The sequence below is a fragment of the Elephas maximus genome, chromosome 27, assembly GCF_024166365.1.
Source record: "Elephas maximus indicus isolate mEleMax1 chromosome 27, mEleMax1 primary haplotype, whole genome shotgun sequence".
Taxonomy (NCBI): domain Eukaryota; kingdom Metazoa; phylum Chordata; class Mammalia; order Proboscidea; family Elephantidae; genus Elephas; species Elephas maximus.
In genome coordinates, this window is record NC_064845.1 from 3,333,387 (window position 1) to 3,352,783 (window position 19,397).

The window sequence follows — 19,397 nt, forward strand, 5'->3', positions numbered from 1 at the left end:
TAAAGGTAAGTGCACTAGTGGGCAGTCAGGATTTTGCTTTTTCATCTTCTCCTGGCAGGTCCCCAGCTATGCACTTCTACCTACAAGTATGGTATGGATCTGCATATACCCTCAGTTGTAGGACGCACACATTTCATACACGACCCAGTGGATGTGTGGCAGGCATTGGGAAGGCCCCTGGACATTCCGATGGTGAAATGGAAGATGAGTGGAGTTAATAGTTGACAAGGACTCTAGAAACCACATGTGTTCCCTATCCTGGATGAGCTCCTCCTGGTGGTATGAGAGAGCCAGAATGTGAGAGCTCCTGCTGTCCTGCATTTCTGCTCAGCCGGGGTTTGAGTCAGCTCTCTGGTCCTGGAAGAGTGGGCCATGGATTGGTTCTCCATTCCCTTTGCTTTCTAGCAAATTATGCACATTGACAAAATGAACATAATTGACCCAGATGTTGAAACTCTGAATCTTTAAGTTAACTTTTGTGGAAGTATAACACACGTTTAGAAAAGTATGCATAAATTTCACAAAGTGAACAGATTTGTGTAACCAGCACCCAGATAAATGTGGAAAAGTAGGTGTCCAGTACTGCAGTGGGTAACTGAGCATATTCCTTTATCAAGGTCCTTGGTGCCATTATGGAGCCCTGGTGGTGCAGTGGTTAAGTGCTGGGCTCCTAACCAAAAGGTCAGCAGTTCAAATCCACCAGCTGCTCCTTGGAAACCCTATGGGGCAGTTCTACTCTGTCCTACAGGGTCGCTATGAGTGAGAATCAACTCAACAGCAACGGGTTTGGTTTGGTGCCATTACAGACATGGTATACACAATGAGTGCCAGCTTTATAATATACAATTTATAATAAGCGAGCAGCATTTATTGGGTATCAGATTAATTGGGTAACCCATAAATATGCATAAGCCATTGTGAGTGATACACACAATGGGTATGATTCTGTGGTGGTGTGCGTAATGAACAGACTAATTACCTTGTGAGTTCAGGTGACAAAACCAAATGAGAGAAGCTTCGGTGACGTGTTGGTTTGAGCTCCAAGTGTCGTCTCAGTATTAACTGGAGCCTCACATGAGATTTCTTTGATGCCTTTTAAGTGCTGTATATACTGACTGTAGAATTCATTTGGTAACGGGCCTAAGCGAAGTTGCATTGAAGTCGCAGCCTTGAAAGCCCAGTGGAGTGTAGTCCTCCTGGGCACACGAGCAGAGTCAGATGTTGCACAACCCGCGGGTCAGAACCTATGCAATGGCAATGGGTTTATGTTGTTGGTTTTATGGGAGTTTAAGGAATATTTTTTCAAGGGCAATTTGACTACACATAATTTTTGCTCTACTGATTGATTTTCAAACTCCCACTTACTTGAGTTGCAACTCCGTTATATTTTGTTAATTAAACACACTGATGACTGGCCCCTTTGAAAAATAAAGGTTTTTTTTTTTTTTTTTTTTAGTATAAAATGAAACATAAAAGTGCTTGATCAGTGTAGGTCCCTATTCTATAATTTATATTGACATGTAGGGACTTTAAGTTTTTCTGCTCTGTATTTTGGAGGAAAATTTCTGTTGGTGGGGTGACAGTAAGTTGACATTTCCACACTCTGTCTTTGCAGGTACAAAGAGATGCTGAAGGCCAAGACCCTTCCCCATTCCAAGCTGTCCTATTCCGCCAGTCAGTTTTACTTGGAAGCTGCAGCAAAACACCTGAGTGCCAATAAGATCAAGGAAATGATGACTGTCCTCTCAAAGCTGGACATAGAAGACCAGCTGGTATTCCTGAAGTCTCGGAAACGGCTCGCAGAAGCTGCAGACCTGCTGAACAGGGAAGGCCGGAGAGAGGATGCTGCCCTGCTGATGAAGCAACATGGCTGCCTCCTAGAAGCTGCCAGGCTCACTGCCAACAAAGACTTCCAGGCCTCATGCCTGCTGGGGGCAGCGCGCCTCAACGTGGCCAGGGATTCTGACGTAGAAAACACCAAGGCCATTCTGCAAGAAGCCCTTGATCTCTGTAGTCAAACCAACCAGTTGTCTGGCATTGCTGAGGCCCAGTTCCTGCAGGGAGTAATCTTGAGAGACTTTCAGAAGCTCAAAGCTGCCTTCCTCCAGTTTGACGAGCTCAACCACTCGGCCGGCATGGTAGAAGCGCTCTACAAGGCGGCCAGCCACTGTGAGGCTGAGCCTGAGAAAGTCCTGGCCCTGGCCCCAGGGGGCTTGGAAGTCCTCCTCAATCTGGTGAGGGCTCTCAAAAGGGTGACCAACAATGCTGAGAAGGAAATGGTCAAATCTTGCTTTGAGTTTTTTGGGATTTCTGAGGTGGATGCCAAATATTGCCAGATAACTCAGAACAACCTTGGACCCATATTAAACATTTTTGACCTGGATTCAAACTTGAGAGAGAAGAAAACAGAAGACCACTTCTTGATAACGACTGACCAAGTGAAATTAGCATTAAACAAACACCTTTTGAGCAGGCTGTGTCAGATCACACAGAGCCTGCTTGGGAAGACCTACCCGGGGGTCTGTATGAAGTTTATTGTAGGCTTAACGTGTGAGGACAAAAACTGTGAAGACTTCCACAGGCCCTTGCGGCGCTGTGAGGCCAGGTGTTTGGTTCAGTCAAAAATACACCTGGTGGCAATCAACGGATTGCTTTTGGAAGCCAAGAAAGTATTCCCCAAAACCTTAGCTAAAGAACTTGGAGAAATTGATTACATTTTGTCTACAGAATCCACAGATGTGTACGGCCTTTGCAAATCCTTCCTGAATGTCACCTTCCCCAAGCATTTCCATCAGAGAGTGTTATCAGAAAATCCCATGGCGTGCAAAGAAATCTTCAAACCCAGTTACAAATCATTCCGATCCTACAGGTCCGCTTTGAAAGAGTGCATCCACTTTCTGTTTGAAAAGGAAAGCGCCGAGAACCGACGGGCATCCACAGACCTGTGGCTGGGTGCCATGCAGGCTTTCTTCATCTCCTCCAACTACCCGGAAGAGTTTGAAAAGCTGCTCCGCCGGGAGGAGGACAACTACCACAGGGAACTCAAGGCCCTGGAGTCGGAAAAAGAGGAGAGGGGCAGGGGCAGGGGCAGGGGCAGCAGAATGAAAGGAATAGAAGGGAAGTTTGGCATGCTGGTGACCAACAAGGGTGACGACAGCGCAGAGAAGACCCACGTGTGCTTTATCCGGCTGCTGGAGAATTGCGTCGATCAGTTGTACGTGCACAGGAACCCTGAAAACTACAAGAGGCTCTTCTTCCGTTTCATGAATGTCCTTGTTAAGAGGTGCAAAGAACCCCTCATTCCCGGCATTGGAAACACGGTGGCCCTGCTGGAGACCCAGTTTGTCCACTGTGGGGCAGTGCTGGCCCGCCTCTGGAAGAATGCTGTCCTCTGCCTTCCCAGGAGCTACATCTCGCTCTTGCACTACTGGGAGTTCCTGTGCAGCAAGAAGGGCAAGGAGCCCCGGGACGTCTTCTCCATCATTCAGGAATACAAACCCAAGGACACGACCAGAGCCATTCAGAATTTCCGCTTCCACCTCTCCTACCTTGTCAAGGTGCTGTGCGGCGAGGAGAACGAGAACTTCAACGTCCTGCTTGATGCCTTTGGTGAAATAGACTATGTGGTCTCCGGTGAGGCAGAGCGGACGCTGGTTCTGTGCTTGGTGATGCTGGTGAACACTGAGGGCATTCTGCTGCAGACCTGCAGGCCTCTTCTGTGCCGCCACTTCCAGGAGATCGAGAGTCAGCTGCAGCAGATGACCGTGAACTTCCCGGGCCAGGTTCCTGAGAGGCTTCTCAGAGTGGTGAGACGGTTGTTGGTGGCGGTCGACGTGAAGTCCATGGCTGAGGCCCTGCAGGACTTGCTCTTTGACCGGGATGAAGAGTACCTGATGGACTGCCACTGGCGGTGGGACAGTGTGCACGCCAAAGGCCCCGTGATCCGCGGCCTTTATCACGAGGAGGTCAAACTAAACCGCTTGGCCTGTGTGGACCGTGTGAATGGTTTTGCTGAACCAGCGCGTGAGTTTGATCAGGAAGAGACGGATGAGCTGGTGTTAGAAGACCAAGACAACCTGTTCGCCGCCATCCTTTCCCAGAACCAGTGGAAGGCTTCCATCCAGCGCAAGCTGAGAAGAGTGTGCCTGGTGGTGTCTCTGTGCATCAGCTGGAGGAGAAGGGTGAGTGCCCAGGCAGAGCACAGCAAGGAGGAGACCAGGGAGCCCGGCGCTGGAAATTTCAAAAAGGCCGACGTCGACAGGACCCAGTGCGACCTGTGTGGAGTGAAGTTCATCCAGGGTCCTGAGAACTACTTCAACCCCAGTGAAGCGTTTGAAGAGGTGACTTCAGAGGCTACGGCCCTTTCCAGGGCTGAACTGAAAGGAAAAGAGGGGCTGGAGAGGAACAGCGAGTCTTACGAGCAGCATCTTGGCCTAGAAAGCCACCAGAGGCAGCAAGTGGCCTACCAGGAATATGCTGAGTTTTTCCGTGAGAAGGTGGACCCGGCCATTGAGAAAGGCAAGCTGGTGGTGCAGGACATGGAGCAGAGCCTGTGGATCCACAGCCACCTGGGCTCGAAAGAGCACAGCCATATGCTGCAGGGGAAGGTCCAGGAGAACATCAAGAAGGTTCTGGATATGGTGGAGGAGCTCTACAGGCAGAAGGCCTGGGATGATGGTAAGGGGCCCTGGAAATGGGCCCAAATGCAGTTAGAAAGTGTTCAGAAGTTTGGGGTTCCAGAGCACGAGTGGAGCCTGGGTCACCACTTAGGGGTGATGTCCGACCACGGGAGGATGCAGTGTTGGCCTTAGCAGAAATACACGGAAGGAATGTATGTTCTCAAATTACAGCAGAACCTCGCTGTTTGGACCGCTCCTCCCCCCAGTTAAGAATTTGTCTTGGCCTGTGCTGGCTTTCTCTGGCGCTGCTGGTGAGGAAAGGTCTTGGCCTGTGCTGGCTTTCTCTGGCGCCGTCGGTGAGGAAAGGTCTTGGCCTGTGCTGGCTTTCTCTGGCGCCGCTGGTGAGGAAAGGTCTTGGCCTGTGCTGGCTTTCTCTGGCGCCGCTGGTGAGGAAAGGTCTTGGCCTGTGCTGGCTTTCTCTGGCGCCGCTGGTGAGGAAAGGTCTTGGCCTGTGCTGGCTTTCTCTGGCGCTGCTGGTGAGGAAAGGTCTTGGCCTGTGCTGGCTTTCTCTGGCACTGCTGGTGAGGAAAGGAGAATGTTTAAGGTCTTGAGGTTTTTATTTTATGGGGCTAAAATAGACACAACAAGAAATTTGCCACTTTAACCATTTCTAAGTGCGCCTTTCAGTGGCGTTAATTGCGCTCGCCACGCTGTGGAAGGAAACCCCGGCGGCGCAGTGGCTAAGTGCTACGGCTGCTAACCAAGAGCTCAGCAGTTCGAATTTGCCAGGCGCTCCTTGGAAACCCTATGGGGCAGTTCCACTCTGTCATATGGGGTCGCTAGGAGTCGGAATCGACTCGACGGCAGTGGCTAGTGGCATGCCGTGAAGGTTTTCTTGGTTCATTCATTCAGTGAGCATTGTCTGAGCACCTGCTACATGTTGAGCTCTTGACTAGAATATACTGATGTGCAGCTGGACTCTTGGTTTTAGGTGGGTCATTGTTCGGTAACTGAAAGGTTGGCTCCACTGGAGCAAAGACCTAGGGATCAGCTCCCCTAACAATCACTAAACCAAAAACCAAATCCATTGCAGTCGAGTCAATTGCAACTCATAGCGACCCTAGAGGACAGAGTAGAGCTGCTCTGTAGAGTTTCCAAGGAGTGGCTGGTAGGTTTGAACTGCCAACCTTGTGGTTAGCAGCCATAGCTTGCCATAGCTCTCAACCACTGTACCGCTTATAGCCTAGCCAATCATATGGGAGACTTCTACTCTGTCCTATGGGGTCTCTATAAGTCAGAATCAACTTGACGGTACACAAAAACAATGTCCTTAAACTATACCCAGTATGAGCTGTTAGTAATAAGCAGTTCCTATGTGGTATCTGAATCAGATTTCCCCTAGCTTCTCTAGCAACACTTCTTCGCAACACTGAGTGGAAGTTATATATATAGTTAGTGTAATAGCATGTTTGAAAACGTTCTGTAATTCAGACACCCTCTTCAGCTGAAGGTTTAGTGACACTTCAAACACATGCTTCCTTGGATGGCTTTCTGTTGGTGGTCTCTTCAAGTACCCTTAACGGTAATGGTGTTAGGCTAGCATTTTAACTGTAGCTTGGTTGCTCTTCGTTGTTGCCTGTGGTGGCAGAAGGCGGCTTTGGGTCCTTACCGTGTAGTTCTCCAGAAAAGCACACACAGACCAGCTTTTGGAGGGTGGGGGCTTTGGCTCTAGTACTTGGTGTTCCAGTCCCAGAAGAGGCCTCTTTACTCAGAGCCCTTGTTGTTTGGCTTTTTTAGGGCAGAAAGTGATGACTGGGCTGGTCGACATTCTGATCCCATCAGTCAGGAACGCTCAGGAATGGTTGAGGAAAACGGAGCTCTCCTTAAAGGAGGATGGTAAGCAGTTCCTTATTCTGGGAATGGGTAAGGGTTTGGGTCTCCCAGTTGTAGATACTGCTGGCCCCCAGGTGAACCTGAAGTGGGCTGCCCAGTGATGTCAGTAGTGGCCCCTCACTGTCTAGGAGCATAAATGAATAATTTATAAGGATTAGCATAAAGCTGGTTCTTATGAGGTGGAGGTTAAAGACGTCCCAAATGTCTAGCCTTTCCAAACTGCTGTCCCACTCCATCATCTCTAACATCAACTGCTCCCTCTCCTCTCAGTACTCTCCCTCCCTAGTTGGGTTCCCTAATCCCCTTCAACGTCTCACGGAACTCAGGGACCATATAAAGGAAATGGCTTATGTGGTTGTGGAGGTTGGCAAGTCCCAATTCATAGGTCAGGTGTAGACTTCTACCTGGCCCTGAGTCTCTGCCCATAGACACTCAGCTTTCTCGCTTCATGGATCAGGAAGCCCACTGTGCCGTCTCCCGCGGTCCCTGCTGCTGGTCTCTGCTGCAGGTCTCTGCTGCAGGTCTCTGCTGCAGGCCTCTCACTCTTTGGTGGTGGCGGGGCCCTCCTCCTTTGGAATTGACTCTCTTTTAAGGCAAAACTGACCAATCTCCTTGGAGGCCACAATTACCCTATCACACAATCACCTGAGTGGGACTTACAAGACCATGGCTAAAAAGACCACGCACAAAAGTAATTAATCCACCACAGAGCATCACCCTTATTGAGTCAAGTTATTAGCAGCATTTTTAGTACAGCAACCATCTGTACTGTGAGGGCAGTTATTCTGGGCCCTTCTTAGTTGCTAAAACCCTTTTTGCTACTTGTGAGCTATTACTGGATGACCTTCAGTCACTAGTTACACTGAATACAAAGCCATCCCTTGGTCAGTGTGTTTGTCTGTCAGTGTGAGGGCCATGGACAATGCAAGATGGATCCTGCCCACAAACAACTCTGGGAGAGAACCAGAGTATTTTACTGAGCAAGTGACCTGGGCCAGGAAAAAAGCACACCAAACACCTGACTTCCTGGTAATGTCAACTGTAATCCATTAACTAGTTCAAAAACAATCCCACCCATCATAGGTTAGACAAGTTTTTTTTTTTTTTTTCCTGGCCCCCCCTGTGTGTATCCTTGCATGTAAGCCCTGGGTATATAAACCCATACTCTATACTGCCCTGTGTGGACCTCTGCCTGGGTGGCTGAGCATGTCCGTTGCAGGAATCTTGGCATCGACCTCTGGCTGTATGTTCCCTGATAAAAGCTAGATCTGATCAACCTAGCTTTTTCCACCTCCTTTTTCAGAATACTAACTATGCCCCTCAGAGCCACTCTGCTGCTGGTCTGATAGGGTACAACACTCAGTCATTTACATCAATAAATATTTATCAAGTGTCCAGCATAGTTCTGGGTCTGGGGATACCCCTGTATCTTTGGGGAAAGTTGGACACATCCTCCTACAGACGGTTAAAGGCTTGTGCATAGTGAGTCAGATTTCTTTTCTAAACGTGGAGGCCAATAGGGAAGGGTTAGTCAGTTAATACGTTGAGGTCAGGAGAGGCCTGGGCAGAAAGGCAAGCCTGGCAAGTGAGTGGTTAAAACATCTGTGACCAGAAACCAAGAGAGAACCCCCTGAGGGAGCAGGAGAGCAGTGGGATGCAGACCCCAAATTCTCATGAAAAGAGCAGACTTAATGGTCTGACTGAGACTAGAGGGACCCTGGAGTTCATGGTCCCCAGACCTTCTGTTAGCCCAAGACAGGAACAATTCCCAAAGCCAACTCTTCAGACATGGATTGGACTGGGCTATGGGATAGAAAATGATACTGGTGAAGAGTAAGCTTCTTGGATCAAGTAGATGCAAGAGACTATATGGGCAGCTCCTGTCTGGAGGGTAGACGGGGTCAGGAGCTGGCCGAATGGACATGAAAATAGAGAGTGAAGGGAAAGAGTGTGCTGTCTCATTAGAGGGAGAGCAACTAAGAGTATATAAACCAAAAACCAAACCCAGTGCCGTCGAGTCAATTCCGACTCATAGCGACCCTATAGGACAGAGTAGAACTGCCCGATAGAGTTTCCAAGGAGTGCCTGGCGGATTCAAACTGCTGACCCTTTGGTTAGCAGCTGTAGCACTTAACCGCTACGCCACCAGGGTTTCCAGGAGTATATAGCAAGGTGTATATAAATTTTTGTATGAGAGACTGACTTGATTTGTAAACTTTCACTTAAAGCACAATAAGAAAAAGAAGAAAAAGACCAGACTTACTGGTTTGACAGACTGGAGAAACCCCGAGAGTATGGCCTCCGGACACTCTTTCGACTTAGTATTGAAGTCACTCCTGAGGTTCACCCTTCAGCCAAAAATTAAAAAAAAAAAAGGCCCATAAAACAAAACGAGATTAAATGGGTACACAAGCCCAAGGGCAAGGATAAGCTGGCAGGAGGGGACAGGAAAGCTGGTAATAAGGAACCCATGGTCAAGAGGGAGAGAGTATTGACATGTTGTGGGGTTGGCAGCCAATGTCACAAAACAATATTGTTTAATGTGTATTGTTTATTGAGGAACTAATTTGCTCTGTAAACCGTCATCTAAAGCATGATAAAAAAAAATCATGTCAAAAAAAAAAAAAACCTCTTGTGACTGAGGGTGTGTGGTGAGGAGGGACTCCTGAGAGACACAGAGAATAGGAATTTGGAAATAAAGAGGCCACAACATAGTATTGCAAGCAGGGATGGTGGTATCAGGAGACCAAGGGGAGCATTTGGAAGCTATAGGCTTGGATGATCTGGTAGATGGTCCCTGGAATCCTGGCTGTTAGGAGTAAGCGAAGGGAGTGTCAGTAGGCAGAAAAGGACTAAAGTAGGTATGATGAGGTCCCAGTGAGGTGGGAAGGGACACTGCCTAAGGCACTCAAGGATTTTAGAAGAAATAGCAAGGGCAAACATACAGAAGATGATGGACCTGACTCTAGAACCATGAGGCCTATCTCACTTTTGATTTCTTTTTAGTTAGACTACAGTCGGTGGACAGCTGGACCCTCAGTGCTAGAGAGGGAAGACAGAGGATGGACTGTATGGTTGTTGTTGTTGTTAGATGCTGTCAGATTGGTTCCAATTCATAGCAATCCTGCGTACGACAGAACAAAACACTGCCCAGTCCTTCGCCATCCTCACAATCCTTATTACGCTTTAGCCCATTGTGTAGCCGCTGTGTCAGTCTATCTCACTGAGGGTCTTCCTCTTTTTTTCTGACCCTCTGCTTTACTAAGCACGATGTCCTTCTCCAGGGACTGGTCCCTCCTGATAACATGTCCAAAATATGTGAGATGAAGTCTTGCCATCCTTGCTTCTAAGGAGCGTTCTGATTGTACTTCTGCCAAGACAGATTTGTTTGTTCTTCTGGCAGTCCATGGTAGATTCGATATTCTTCACCAACCCCATAATTCAAAGGCATCAATTCTTCAGTCTTCCTTGTTCGTTGCCCAGCTTTCACATGCATATGAGGCGATTGAAAATACCGTGGTCCTCAAAGTGACATCTTTGCTTTTTAACACTTTAAAGAGGTCTTCTGCAGCCGACTGTATTAGACAAGGAAAACTGGCGTTTTACATGTCTTCTAAACTTCTAGAGCCCCTCTTTATGGCTGAATAACATCCCTCACATGTATATTACATTTTCTTTACCCATACATATGTTGGTGGACACTCGGGTTGTTTCCAGCTTTCGGCTGTTGTGCATAATGCTGCGGGGGACACTGGTACACATGTATCTGAGTCCCTGCTTTTGAGTCTTTGGGTACACACCTCAGTGTGGAATTGCTCGCTGGGCCACGTTTCTTAACCGGCCTCAGGTGGCCCTCTGTGGGTCCCCATAATCTGAATTCTGCTGGAACCAGACCTCAGAACTGGGGGAAAACATGAAGGGCCTTGACACAAGTGTCTGCCAGGATTTAAAAAAAAAAAAGTCTTTAGACTGTAGCTCGTGCTGGGGACTATGGTTTGGTGAGTGTTTCAGAAGAAAGGTAATTGGTGTACCTACTTTGTTTGTGAGTTGAGGTCTTGTTTGATATCTTTTCATTTAAAGGGACTCAGAGCCCTGGTGACACAGGGGTTAAGGGCTCAGCTGCTAACTAAAAGGTCAGCAGTTCAAATCCACCAGCTGCTCCTTGGAAACCCTATGGTGCAGTTCTACCCAGTCCTATAGGGTTGCTATGAGTCGGAATTGACTCGGTGGCAATGGGTTTGGTTTTTGGGTTAAAATAAGACCAGAGAAAGCAGCCTGTAAAAGAATTTAATTCCAGAGACTGATGTTTACTTTAGGTCTTCCCTGGGAAGCAATATCAATATTCCGAGAAAACCCTTTCTTCGCATCTTTAATTTAAAGCAATGGTTACAGAGACGTTAGGTTTTACCAGGATGTTATACTTTATAGCAGGGTGAAAACACAGACACCCTTCTGCACTTGGTTTCTCTTTTTGTGTGTGTGTGTGTGTGTGTTTAACAGGTATCGTTCAGGAGGATGAATATGAAAATGAAGTGGAAGACTTTGTCGAGCTGCGTCCTATAAGGCGTGCACGAAAATGCGGAAAGCAGAGAAAACACTAACGTCCACACAGCTGGTGCCTCATACATCTTCAGAACATTCCATCCTGACTTAGAATTCTGAGCGCTGGAGCAGAAGGAATAGGCACGTAAATAAGCAGCAAAAAAAAAAATGTAGGGATGTCTGAGAATGCCTTTGCTTTTTGCTTTTGTTTCTTTTTTCATAGTGGCTTAGGGTGCGAAACCCTGGGGGTACAGTGCTTAAGAGCTGCGGCTGCTAACCAAAAGGGTGGCAGTTCAGATCCACCAGCTGCTCCTTGGAAAATGTATGGGGCAGTTCTACTCTGTCCCATAGGGTCGCAATGAGTCGGAATGGACTCAACAGCAATGGGTTTGGGTTTTTTTTTTTTTAGGGTGCAATTGCTCCTTCATCTGCAGGGACCCTTGTAAGTGCTTTCCAAGTTCAAGTCTAGCAGTATCAGCCACCCCCTTCCAAAAGCCTTCAAGTCAGAGGAACTAGAGTTGAAGGCAACGTTAGGACTCCTCACCTGAAACCACCAGGTCCTTTGGCTCGTTGCCATCACGACATGAGTCTGTAACAGGAGACGTGGTGTTGAAGGCACATGCCCCTCATCTCAGAAGAGCCCAGGTGGCACAGTGGTTAAGTGCTTGGCTACTACCTGAAAGGTTGGCAGTTTGAACCCACCCAGCAGCTCCATGGGAGAAAGACCTGGTGACCTGCTTCTGTAAAGACGACAGCCTAGGAAACCCAATGGGGGCAGTTCTACTCTGTCATATGGGATCTCTATGAGTTGAAAATCGGCTAGACTGCTCCTAACAACAACATCCCTTTTCTCAGAGTTGCTGCCTCTCTGGGCTGGGAAATTCCCCCTCAGATTCCCTCTCCCCCTGTCACAGTACTGCAGGATCAAGTAGTGTGAGAGCAGTGTGGGCCAGGGTCAATGCCGGCCCTGCCATCAGCCCCTCTGACCCCAGGCCAAGGTCGAGTACTATGAGAGCTGTGTGGGCCAGGGTCCATACTGTCCCTGCCACCAGCTACCCTGACCTCAGGCCAACATCAAATACTATGAGAGCTGTGTGGGCCAGGGTCCATGCTGTCCCTGCCACCAGCTACCCTGACCTCAAGCCAACATCGAGTACTATGAGAGCTGTGTGGGCCAGGGTCCATACTGTCCCTGCCACCAGCCAGCCCGACCCCAGGCCAACATCGAGTACTATGAGAGCTGTGTGGGCCAGGGTCCATGCTGTCCCTGCCACCAGCCAGCCCGACCCCAGGCCAACATCGAGTACTATGAGAGCTGTGTGGGCCAGGGTCCATGCTGTCCCTGCCACCGGCCACCCTGACCTCAGGCCAATATCAAGTACTATGAGAGCTGTGTGGGCCAGGGTCCGTGCTGACCCTGTCACCAGCCAGTCTGACCCCAGGCCACAGTCTGGTCATCTCTGCACCCACTTGCACCCTAGTTCCTCCATTATATATGTTAGCCTTCTTTCTTTGTGGGAACTTTTTATACCCCTGCCTCCCTTCCCCCCATTTTTTGTGATCATTCTCAGCTATGTACTCTTCCCCTAGAGGGAAAGCCTGGGGAATGTGGCCTGGCGGTTGTTGGCCTGCCTCTCCCAGGTGGTCCTAACTCTGCCTTGGTGATGGTACAGACATTGCAAACAGTGTCGTGTGTGCAGCCATGTTCGTCTAGCTTTCCCGGCCCTCCCTGGCAAGCTTGCCATCCTAGGTTGACATTGTAATGAGCCTCTGTCGGCTGAGTTTACCTCAGTGGGGCAGAAACCTGCAGAGCTACAGGTCAGGAACCAGTGGACAGGGAGGAAGCCAGCCGTCCATGCTAATCCACCGGGGTTTGGCTGTGAATCATTGCCACTTGGCTGGTAGGTCCTGTGAGAGGAGGAGGAGGGAGGGAGTGGACCCTTTCACAGGAGGTTACCTCTCCGGACCCCCCAGGCCAGCAGCCCTCAGTACGGTCCCCTGTGGGAAGGCTTCATGCCTCCCTCGTGGTTTCTGCCCCCCTTGGCCCTACCTGCAGCTCAGCTTGGTGCCAAAGGTCAGGCTCACCTTGATCCTTAATTGTTTGGTTCTTACAACAGAACCACCTTCCTCCCGCTGTGGCTGCTCCTGGTTTTCTCACCGATGTATTTCAGAATGACTCTGTTTTCTTGAAATGTTTATGCTTCTAATTTTTATTAGGTTGTGTTTCTAATTTTTATTCCAGGTGTTTTTTTATAAACTTGTCAGGGGGGGAAAAAAAAAAGTCTATCAAATCTTGCTGTATTAATCACATTTTTATAAAGTTAAATCCTTTGTCTTACCTGCCGCCGTCTAATGGTTTACTTCTCATCTTTGCTCAGAGACAAAGGCATAAATCTTTGAGCAGGTTCCTCCTATCCCTGGTGGTGATGCTGACCAGGGCAGGAAGCTTGCTGTGTCTTCTGGAACTGAGAAATCCAGGGACAGAGATGTAAAGGTCAGCCCAGGGACTCCCAGTTGCTTGGGGTATCTCTTGAGGGCCTGCCCCGTGAAAAGTCTCTCCAATTTCGATGCTCCTGAACATGCGGGCTTTGGACTCCCAGAAGTGTTGTTAGTGCTGTCTGCTGGGACTTTCTATGAACAGGGGCATTCTCTGGGAGGCAGGAGAGCTGGAATAGAATCCTTGTCCTGCCCTCATGAGCCGAGTAACCTGGAGCTTGTCAGGTCCATTCAAGCCTACTGAGTGCCCAAATGCAGACCCTCAGGGGACTCACAGTCTGATGTGGGAGCAAGATGGAGACGTGGGAAACCAGCAGGGATAGAAATGTGCCTCACACATAGTGGAAGCGGCATTTCTATAAACCAGCTGGGCCTGGGCTTCACCTTTTGGGAGACTGAGAGGGAAATTCAGTGGTCTAAGACCTCTACCAGCATTTCTTCTTCCTTGGGGCCCATTGCTCCTGTGCAGTACTGTGTGTATAGCATGCCTGCCCTTGGGCATTTAGAGAACTCACCCCTCAGCCTCTCACCTGTCTGTAATGTTTCTCTGTAGAAGGTGAAATGCCTGGCAAGGAAGCTTTCGTGTGTTGTAGTGTGGCCTGGGGCAACCTGGCCTCTGACCTCTGGGGACAGGACAAAGCAGCTGCCCAGAGTCATTCACATCACAACACTGACCCCAAAATTGAGGTGGGCTTTACTCTGTCCTGGAGCCCTGGTGGCACAGTGGTTAAGAGATTGGCTGCTAACCAGAGGGTCGGCAGTTCAAATCCTTGAAAAGGGGAAGGAAAATGCAGGGAGAACAGATGTATAGCTGAATAAAGAGCTGAAGGCTGTGGAAGGGAGATGCCAAAGATGGCCACTATCAGTTCCTCCCCATCCCAGTATGTGTGTGTTGCTCCACTCACCAAGAGGCGGAGTTTGTTTTCCGTCCCTGTCTGAGTTACTTTGACCAGAATAGTGTGGCAGAAGTGACAGTGAGCCCATTCCAGGCCTGGCAGCTGCTGCTTTTCTTCAGTGTAATCCAGTGGCCATGTAAGACTTCAGTTACCCTGAAGACTGTCACCCTGTGAAGAAGCCCAAGCTAGCCAGGTGGAGAGGCCACATGGAGAAGCACCAAGGCACCAATCACATGAGTGAAGCCTTCTTGGGTGTCTCGGCCCGAGTGCTAGTTGGGTGTGGCTGGGTGAATGGCCCCAGCAGAGTCCATGTGGAGCAGAAGAAAAACCAGCTGAGACCTGCCCAAATTTCTGACCCACAGAATCATGAGTGTTAATAAATCATTATTGTTTTAAGCTACCAGGCGTTGGGATGGTTTGTTTCTCAGCAATAGGTAGCTGAAACAAGGGCCTACTATGTGTCAGGCATGCTACATCTGTGATCTGTAAATCCCAACTCTCCAAAGTTTAGAGTGATGATGTCTAATTTGTAGATGTGTGAAGTGAGGAGTTTGCCTGAAGTCAGTGAGCAGGTAGGTGGCAGAGCAGAGCTCCCTGTGGGAGCCCTTGCTTTTACACAGCCTGCAGTTGTGTGGACTGGGCTTCTCCAACTGCCTCCCTGGCCTGGTGTCTGAAGGGGTCCTAATGCCCATCCCTGGAACCCAGCATATGTCATCTTAGCCACCTCCTCTGTGGACCCTGACAACTAGATGGCTGTGTGAGGCTTCACCAGTGGCTGAGACTTGGTCCCAGGGCAACTTGCAGAAGTGGGTCCCTCAGACCAATGTTACAGGGTTCTCTCCACTCAGCTCCTGGGTTCTGGTTCCCTTGGGCACTGGCAAACAGCAACACTGGATGCCATTTAGAAGAGAAGTCCTGCCCCTAACATTTGTGCACCTCTGGTAAGAATATTAATGAAGATCTATTCCCTCTATGCCTAGTCTTCCCACCCTTTGCTTCATCCTACAACACAAAGGGCCTCCCTTGCATGTGTGTTGACATTCAGCCCACATATCCAAGCTCATTCCACATCTGCACACCCCATCCCCCCAATGGCTTCCTCGGCTACTCTTGGACCTAGCACATCAGAGGGAACAGGCTCAGGGCTATTTGAGCAGGGGTCTCCTGGGTCCTGGAATGTGATCTGGAGTGGCCCACAAATATGTACTCTTTTTGCAGGTTTGGGACACAATACTTATTTAATGACACAGCCCTGCACCACTTTTCTTGACCATTTCTTACCATGCATCTACCTGCAGGGACCTTGCAGGACAGGAATCTGACATCCATAGTTTCTCCAGCTGTGATACCATCATAATATTTTCAACACACGCACAATAAATTCTTCCTGCCTTCTCCAGCAGGCTGATGTAGGGGCTGGAATGCATTGAATGTGTTCCTGGATCAATACCATGGATTTATTGGAAATCTATGTCCTTGGGGTTGCTCTTGAGTTCATGATCCAGAGGATGAATCAACACAGCGGATAATCGTGCAGCTTTTGTCACAATATCTTTCCTAGGCAGTGGAGGCTGGCGTTACCTGATCTCGTTACAATAAATTGGCTTTGGAGATTCTGATTATAGAACGAAGGGCAAGGCGGGTGGCAAGAAGAATGATCTCTCCAATCAGCAACCCCCATAACGGCTATAGAGGATGAGAGTTCAGGGCATGCCCCTCTGTTTAACCTGATAGAATTTTATTCCTGCGACAGGGAAACCAGGTCTGCCAACAACATTCGACAGCTGATCTTCACTCCCACCCGTCACCCAAGAAAATGTCCCTACTCACCAAGGAGAAGAAAAAAGCCATTGGCAAGGTACCAAGCATTCTTTAGGTGGGTTGTTGTTTAGAAACCTATCTCCTGGTACTGCAGAATTCTAACCCATATCAGAATTATATGTTCTCTGCTTCAGACACATGTATCTTACCCTTCTCAGTGCTGATGTGAACCTCAACATCTCATAGGACCTTCTGGAGGGATGGTTGCAATAGACAAACGGTATCATGGTGAAAAGACCTAAGATTAAAATGAAGAAAACCAAAGACACAGGGAAAAAAAATTAGTCCAAAGGACTAATGGGCTACAACTATCACGGCCTCCGCCAGACTGAGTTCAGCACAACTAGATGGTGCCTGGCTACCACTACCGGCTACTCTGACAGGGATCTCAATAGAGTGTCCTAGACAGAGCTGAAGGAAAGTGTAGAACAAAATTATAACTCACAAAAAAAGACCAGACTTACTGGTCTGACAGAAACTGGAGAAGCCCTGAGAGTATGACCCCCAGACACCCTTTTAACTCAGTACTAAAGTCACTCCTGAGGTTCGCTCTTCAGCCAAAGATTAGATAGGACCATAAAACAAAACAGGACTAAAGGGGCACACCAGCCCAGGGGCGACAAGAAGGCAGGAGGGGACAGGAAAGCTGGTAACAGGGAACCCAACGTCAAGAAGGGGAGAGTGTTGACATGTCTTGGGGTTGGTAACCAATGTCACAAAACAATATCTGTATTAATTGTTTAATGAGAAACTGGATTTGCTCTGTAAACCTTCATCCAAAGCACACACACACACAAATTACAGCCAAGAAAACCCTAAAAAAAAAAAAAAAAAAAGTCTTCTTATTCTAGTTGAGGGAATTCAGGCAAGTTATTTAAAGTCTGAATCCATTTGGGCACTTACAAAGTGGAAATAACTACACCAACCTTGTAGCTTGGCAGTGGTACTATAGACAGTAACTTGCTGGGCACTTATAGGCACTCAGCAGGCCTTTTCCTCCCTTCCTCCCTTCCATAGGTTAGAACAAAAATGAAGGATCTGTGAAAAGATTGCAGGTAGGGATGGGTTTCCAGGGTAGGGAAGGGTAGGCATGTCCAGTGAGAAGGACTGGGGACAAAGCTGGGTCGGCTTGGCCGTGCCCTTTATGGAGGTGGAGACAATTCTAAAAGGCCTTTATTCCCAGGGACCCAAGCTTCTTTTAGGGACTGAGAGTACTTTTTTTTTTTAATAATTTTTATTGAGCTTTAAGTGAACGTTTACAAATCAAGTCAGTCTGTCACATATAAGCTTATATACACCTTACTCCATACTCCTACTTACTCTCCCCCTAATGAGTCAGCCTGCTCCCTCCTTCCAGTCTCTCCTTTCGCGACAATTTTGCCAGTTTCTAACCCTCTCTACCCTCCTATCTCCCCTCCAGACAGGAGATGCCAACACAGTCTCAAGTGTCCACCCGATACAAATAGCTCACTCTTCGTCAGCATCACTGAGAGTACTTTTAACCCAAGTTTTAGTGATTCTGCAAGGCAGCTGTTTCAGGGAAATATGTAGGCCAGTCCGTGATTTTTGGAGTCATCGATTTAAGGTTAGGGAGTGGTTTGGGGGAAGAGAACTAGAATAACTCTGGAGCTTCCAGAGGCATCCACACCTACCCCTCAGAAATCTGCAACCTAAATAGACTTTGTGGCCACTTGAGTAAGTTGATGGGGCTGAGCAGATGAATATTCGTGTTATGCTTCAAATTTCTACCCCCTTCCTGTCCCCACTTTCAATCACCAAATCATGACGGGGGAAAAAAGGATTGGTAACACTTGTGTTGGAGAGATTGTGGGGGAAGAGCTCTCACACCAGTTGCGGTCAAGTCAATTCTGACTTATGGTGACCCCACGTGTACAGGGTAGAACTGTGCTCCTTAGGGTTTTCAAGGCTGCGACCTTTCAGAAGCCAACTGCCAAGCCTTTCTTCCAAGGCACCTCTGGGTGGGTTTGAATTACCAAAATCTCAGTTAGTAGTCAAACGCTTAACCCTTTGCAGTACCAGGGCCTCGGCCACTGTAGTGGAGGCAAAAATCACTACAGCCTTTCTGGGGGCATGCTGGCAATATCTATTAGAATTAAAAATGGACAATATCTATTAAAATAAAAAAAAATTGGATTAAGCATTTCTACTTTTAGGGGTTTATATTAAAAAACATTTCTGCAAAAGCTCCAAGAAATATGTACAAGAATGTTCACTTTGGTAGTGTCTGGGAGAGAGCAAAATTGGAAACAACCCATATATTCAGCAGGGGCGTGGCTGAGGACCGTGAATACAGTTGAGTTTCTAAAGAGATCTGAGTGTGCTGGCATGGAATATGGCAAAGATAAATTGCTCACCGAAACACTCAAGTTGCAGAGGAGGCTACGTGGTCCAACCCACTTTTGTAAAAATTAATGAAAATTCAATTCCAAATTGTTGTCAGTGGTTATCTCTCTGGTGTAGGATAACTGGGGAATTTCATTTTGACCTTCAGTATTCTGTAAAAGATGGATTTAAAAAAATAGTTTAGATTATACTTGTAGTCTCAAGACACAAAGATATTTATAGAAACCAGAATGGAAAGATATGAGAGGGCAAATATTTATTGCCCAAAGAAGTGGTGAGAAAAGAACCTTCTCTCTCCCACTCTGATGTTACAAAGAGACATTAAGAGGCAGTGTGTATTCTGTGGTGATGATAACCTACTAGGAAAGAATGTGCTTCTAGACAGCCTTTGAGGTCCCACAGAGGTCTACCTTGGTCTTGTGCTTTCCATCCAACTGACCTACATCCAACTGATGTGCCTTTCCAGGCAGCAGTAAATAAGAGGGAACCTCAGCTTCTAAGGTTGTCCATCATTTACATCTTGAACCTATCACTTGGTCATTTCCTGTCCTATTCTTGCTGATCTTGGCTCTAGACCTTCCATCTTATTCTCTGAGTGCATCCTCGTCCTTGTTTCTCACAGCTGATGGTACATTCTTGCTGCCTTCCCTGGCTTCTTTCCTAAGCAATGTAGACACTCACCTAGCTATGGGGCTTGAGACGATGCTATGGACTGAAAAATATATTTTGGAATCCTAACCCCTATACTTGTGGATATAATCCTATT

At 48.0% G+C, this 19,397-nt stretch overlaps 2 protein-coding genes across 5 annotated transcripts in view; both read left to right on the forward strand.

The window, feature by feature from the left end:
• TRANK1 (tetratricopeptide repeat and ankyrin repeat containing 1) overlaps window positions 1-16,189 on the forward strand; it is a 117,614-nt gene extending 101,425 nt beyond the window's left edge. For 2 of the 4 annotated variants that reach the window (XM_049870679.1, XM_049870678.1), the window contains exons 23-25: window positions 1,616-4,677; window positions 6,417-6,515; window positions 11,013-16,188. In XM_049870679.1, coding sequence (XP_049726636.1) covers window positions 1,616-4,677; window positions 6,417-6,515; window positions 11,013-11,113 — 3,262 coding nt within the window. In that variant the 3' untranslated portion in view covers window positions 11,114-16,188. Of the gene's footprint in view, window positions 1-1,615; window positions 4,678-6,416; window positions 6,516-11,012 lie in introns of all 4 variants that reach the window. The other 2 variants (XM_049870681.1, XM_049870680.1) reach the window with 1 other exon arrangement.
• A 74-nt stretch (window positions 16,190-16,263) lies between these two features.
• Window positions 16,264-19,397, forward strand: part of DCLK3 (doublecortin like kinase 3) — a 105,306-nt gene continuing 102,172 nt past the window's right edge. Inside the window, exon 1 of the mRNA XM_049870683.1 lies at window positions 16,264-16,322. The gene's annotated coding sequence lies outside the window, so the exon portion shown is untranslated. The remainder of the gene's footprint in view (window positions 16,323-19,397) is intronic.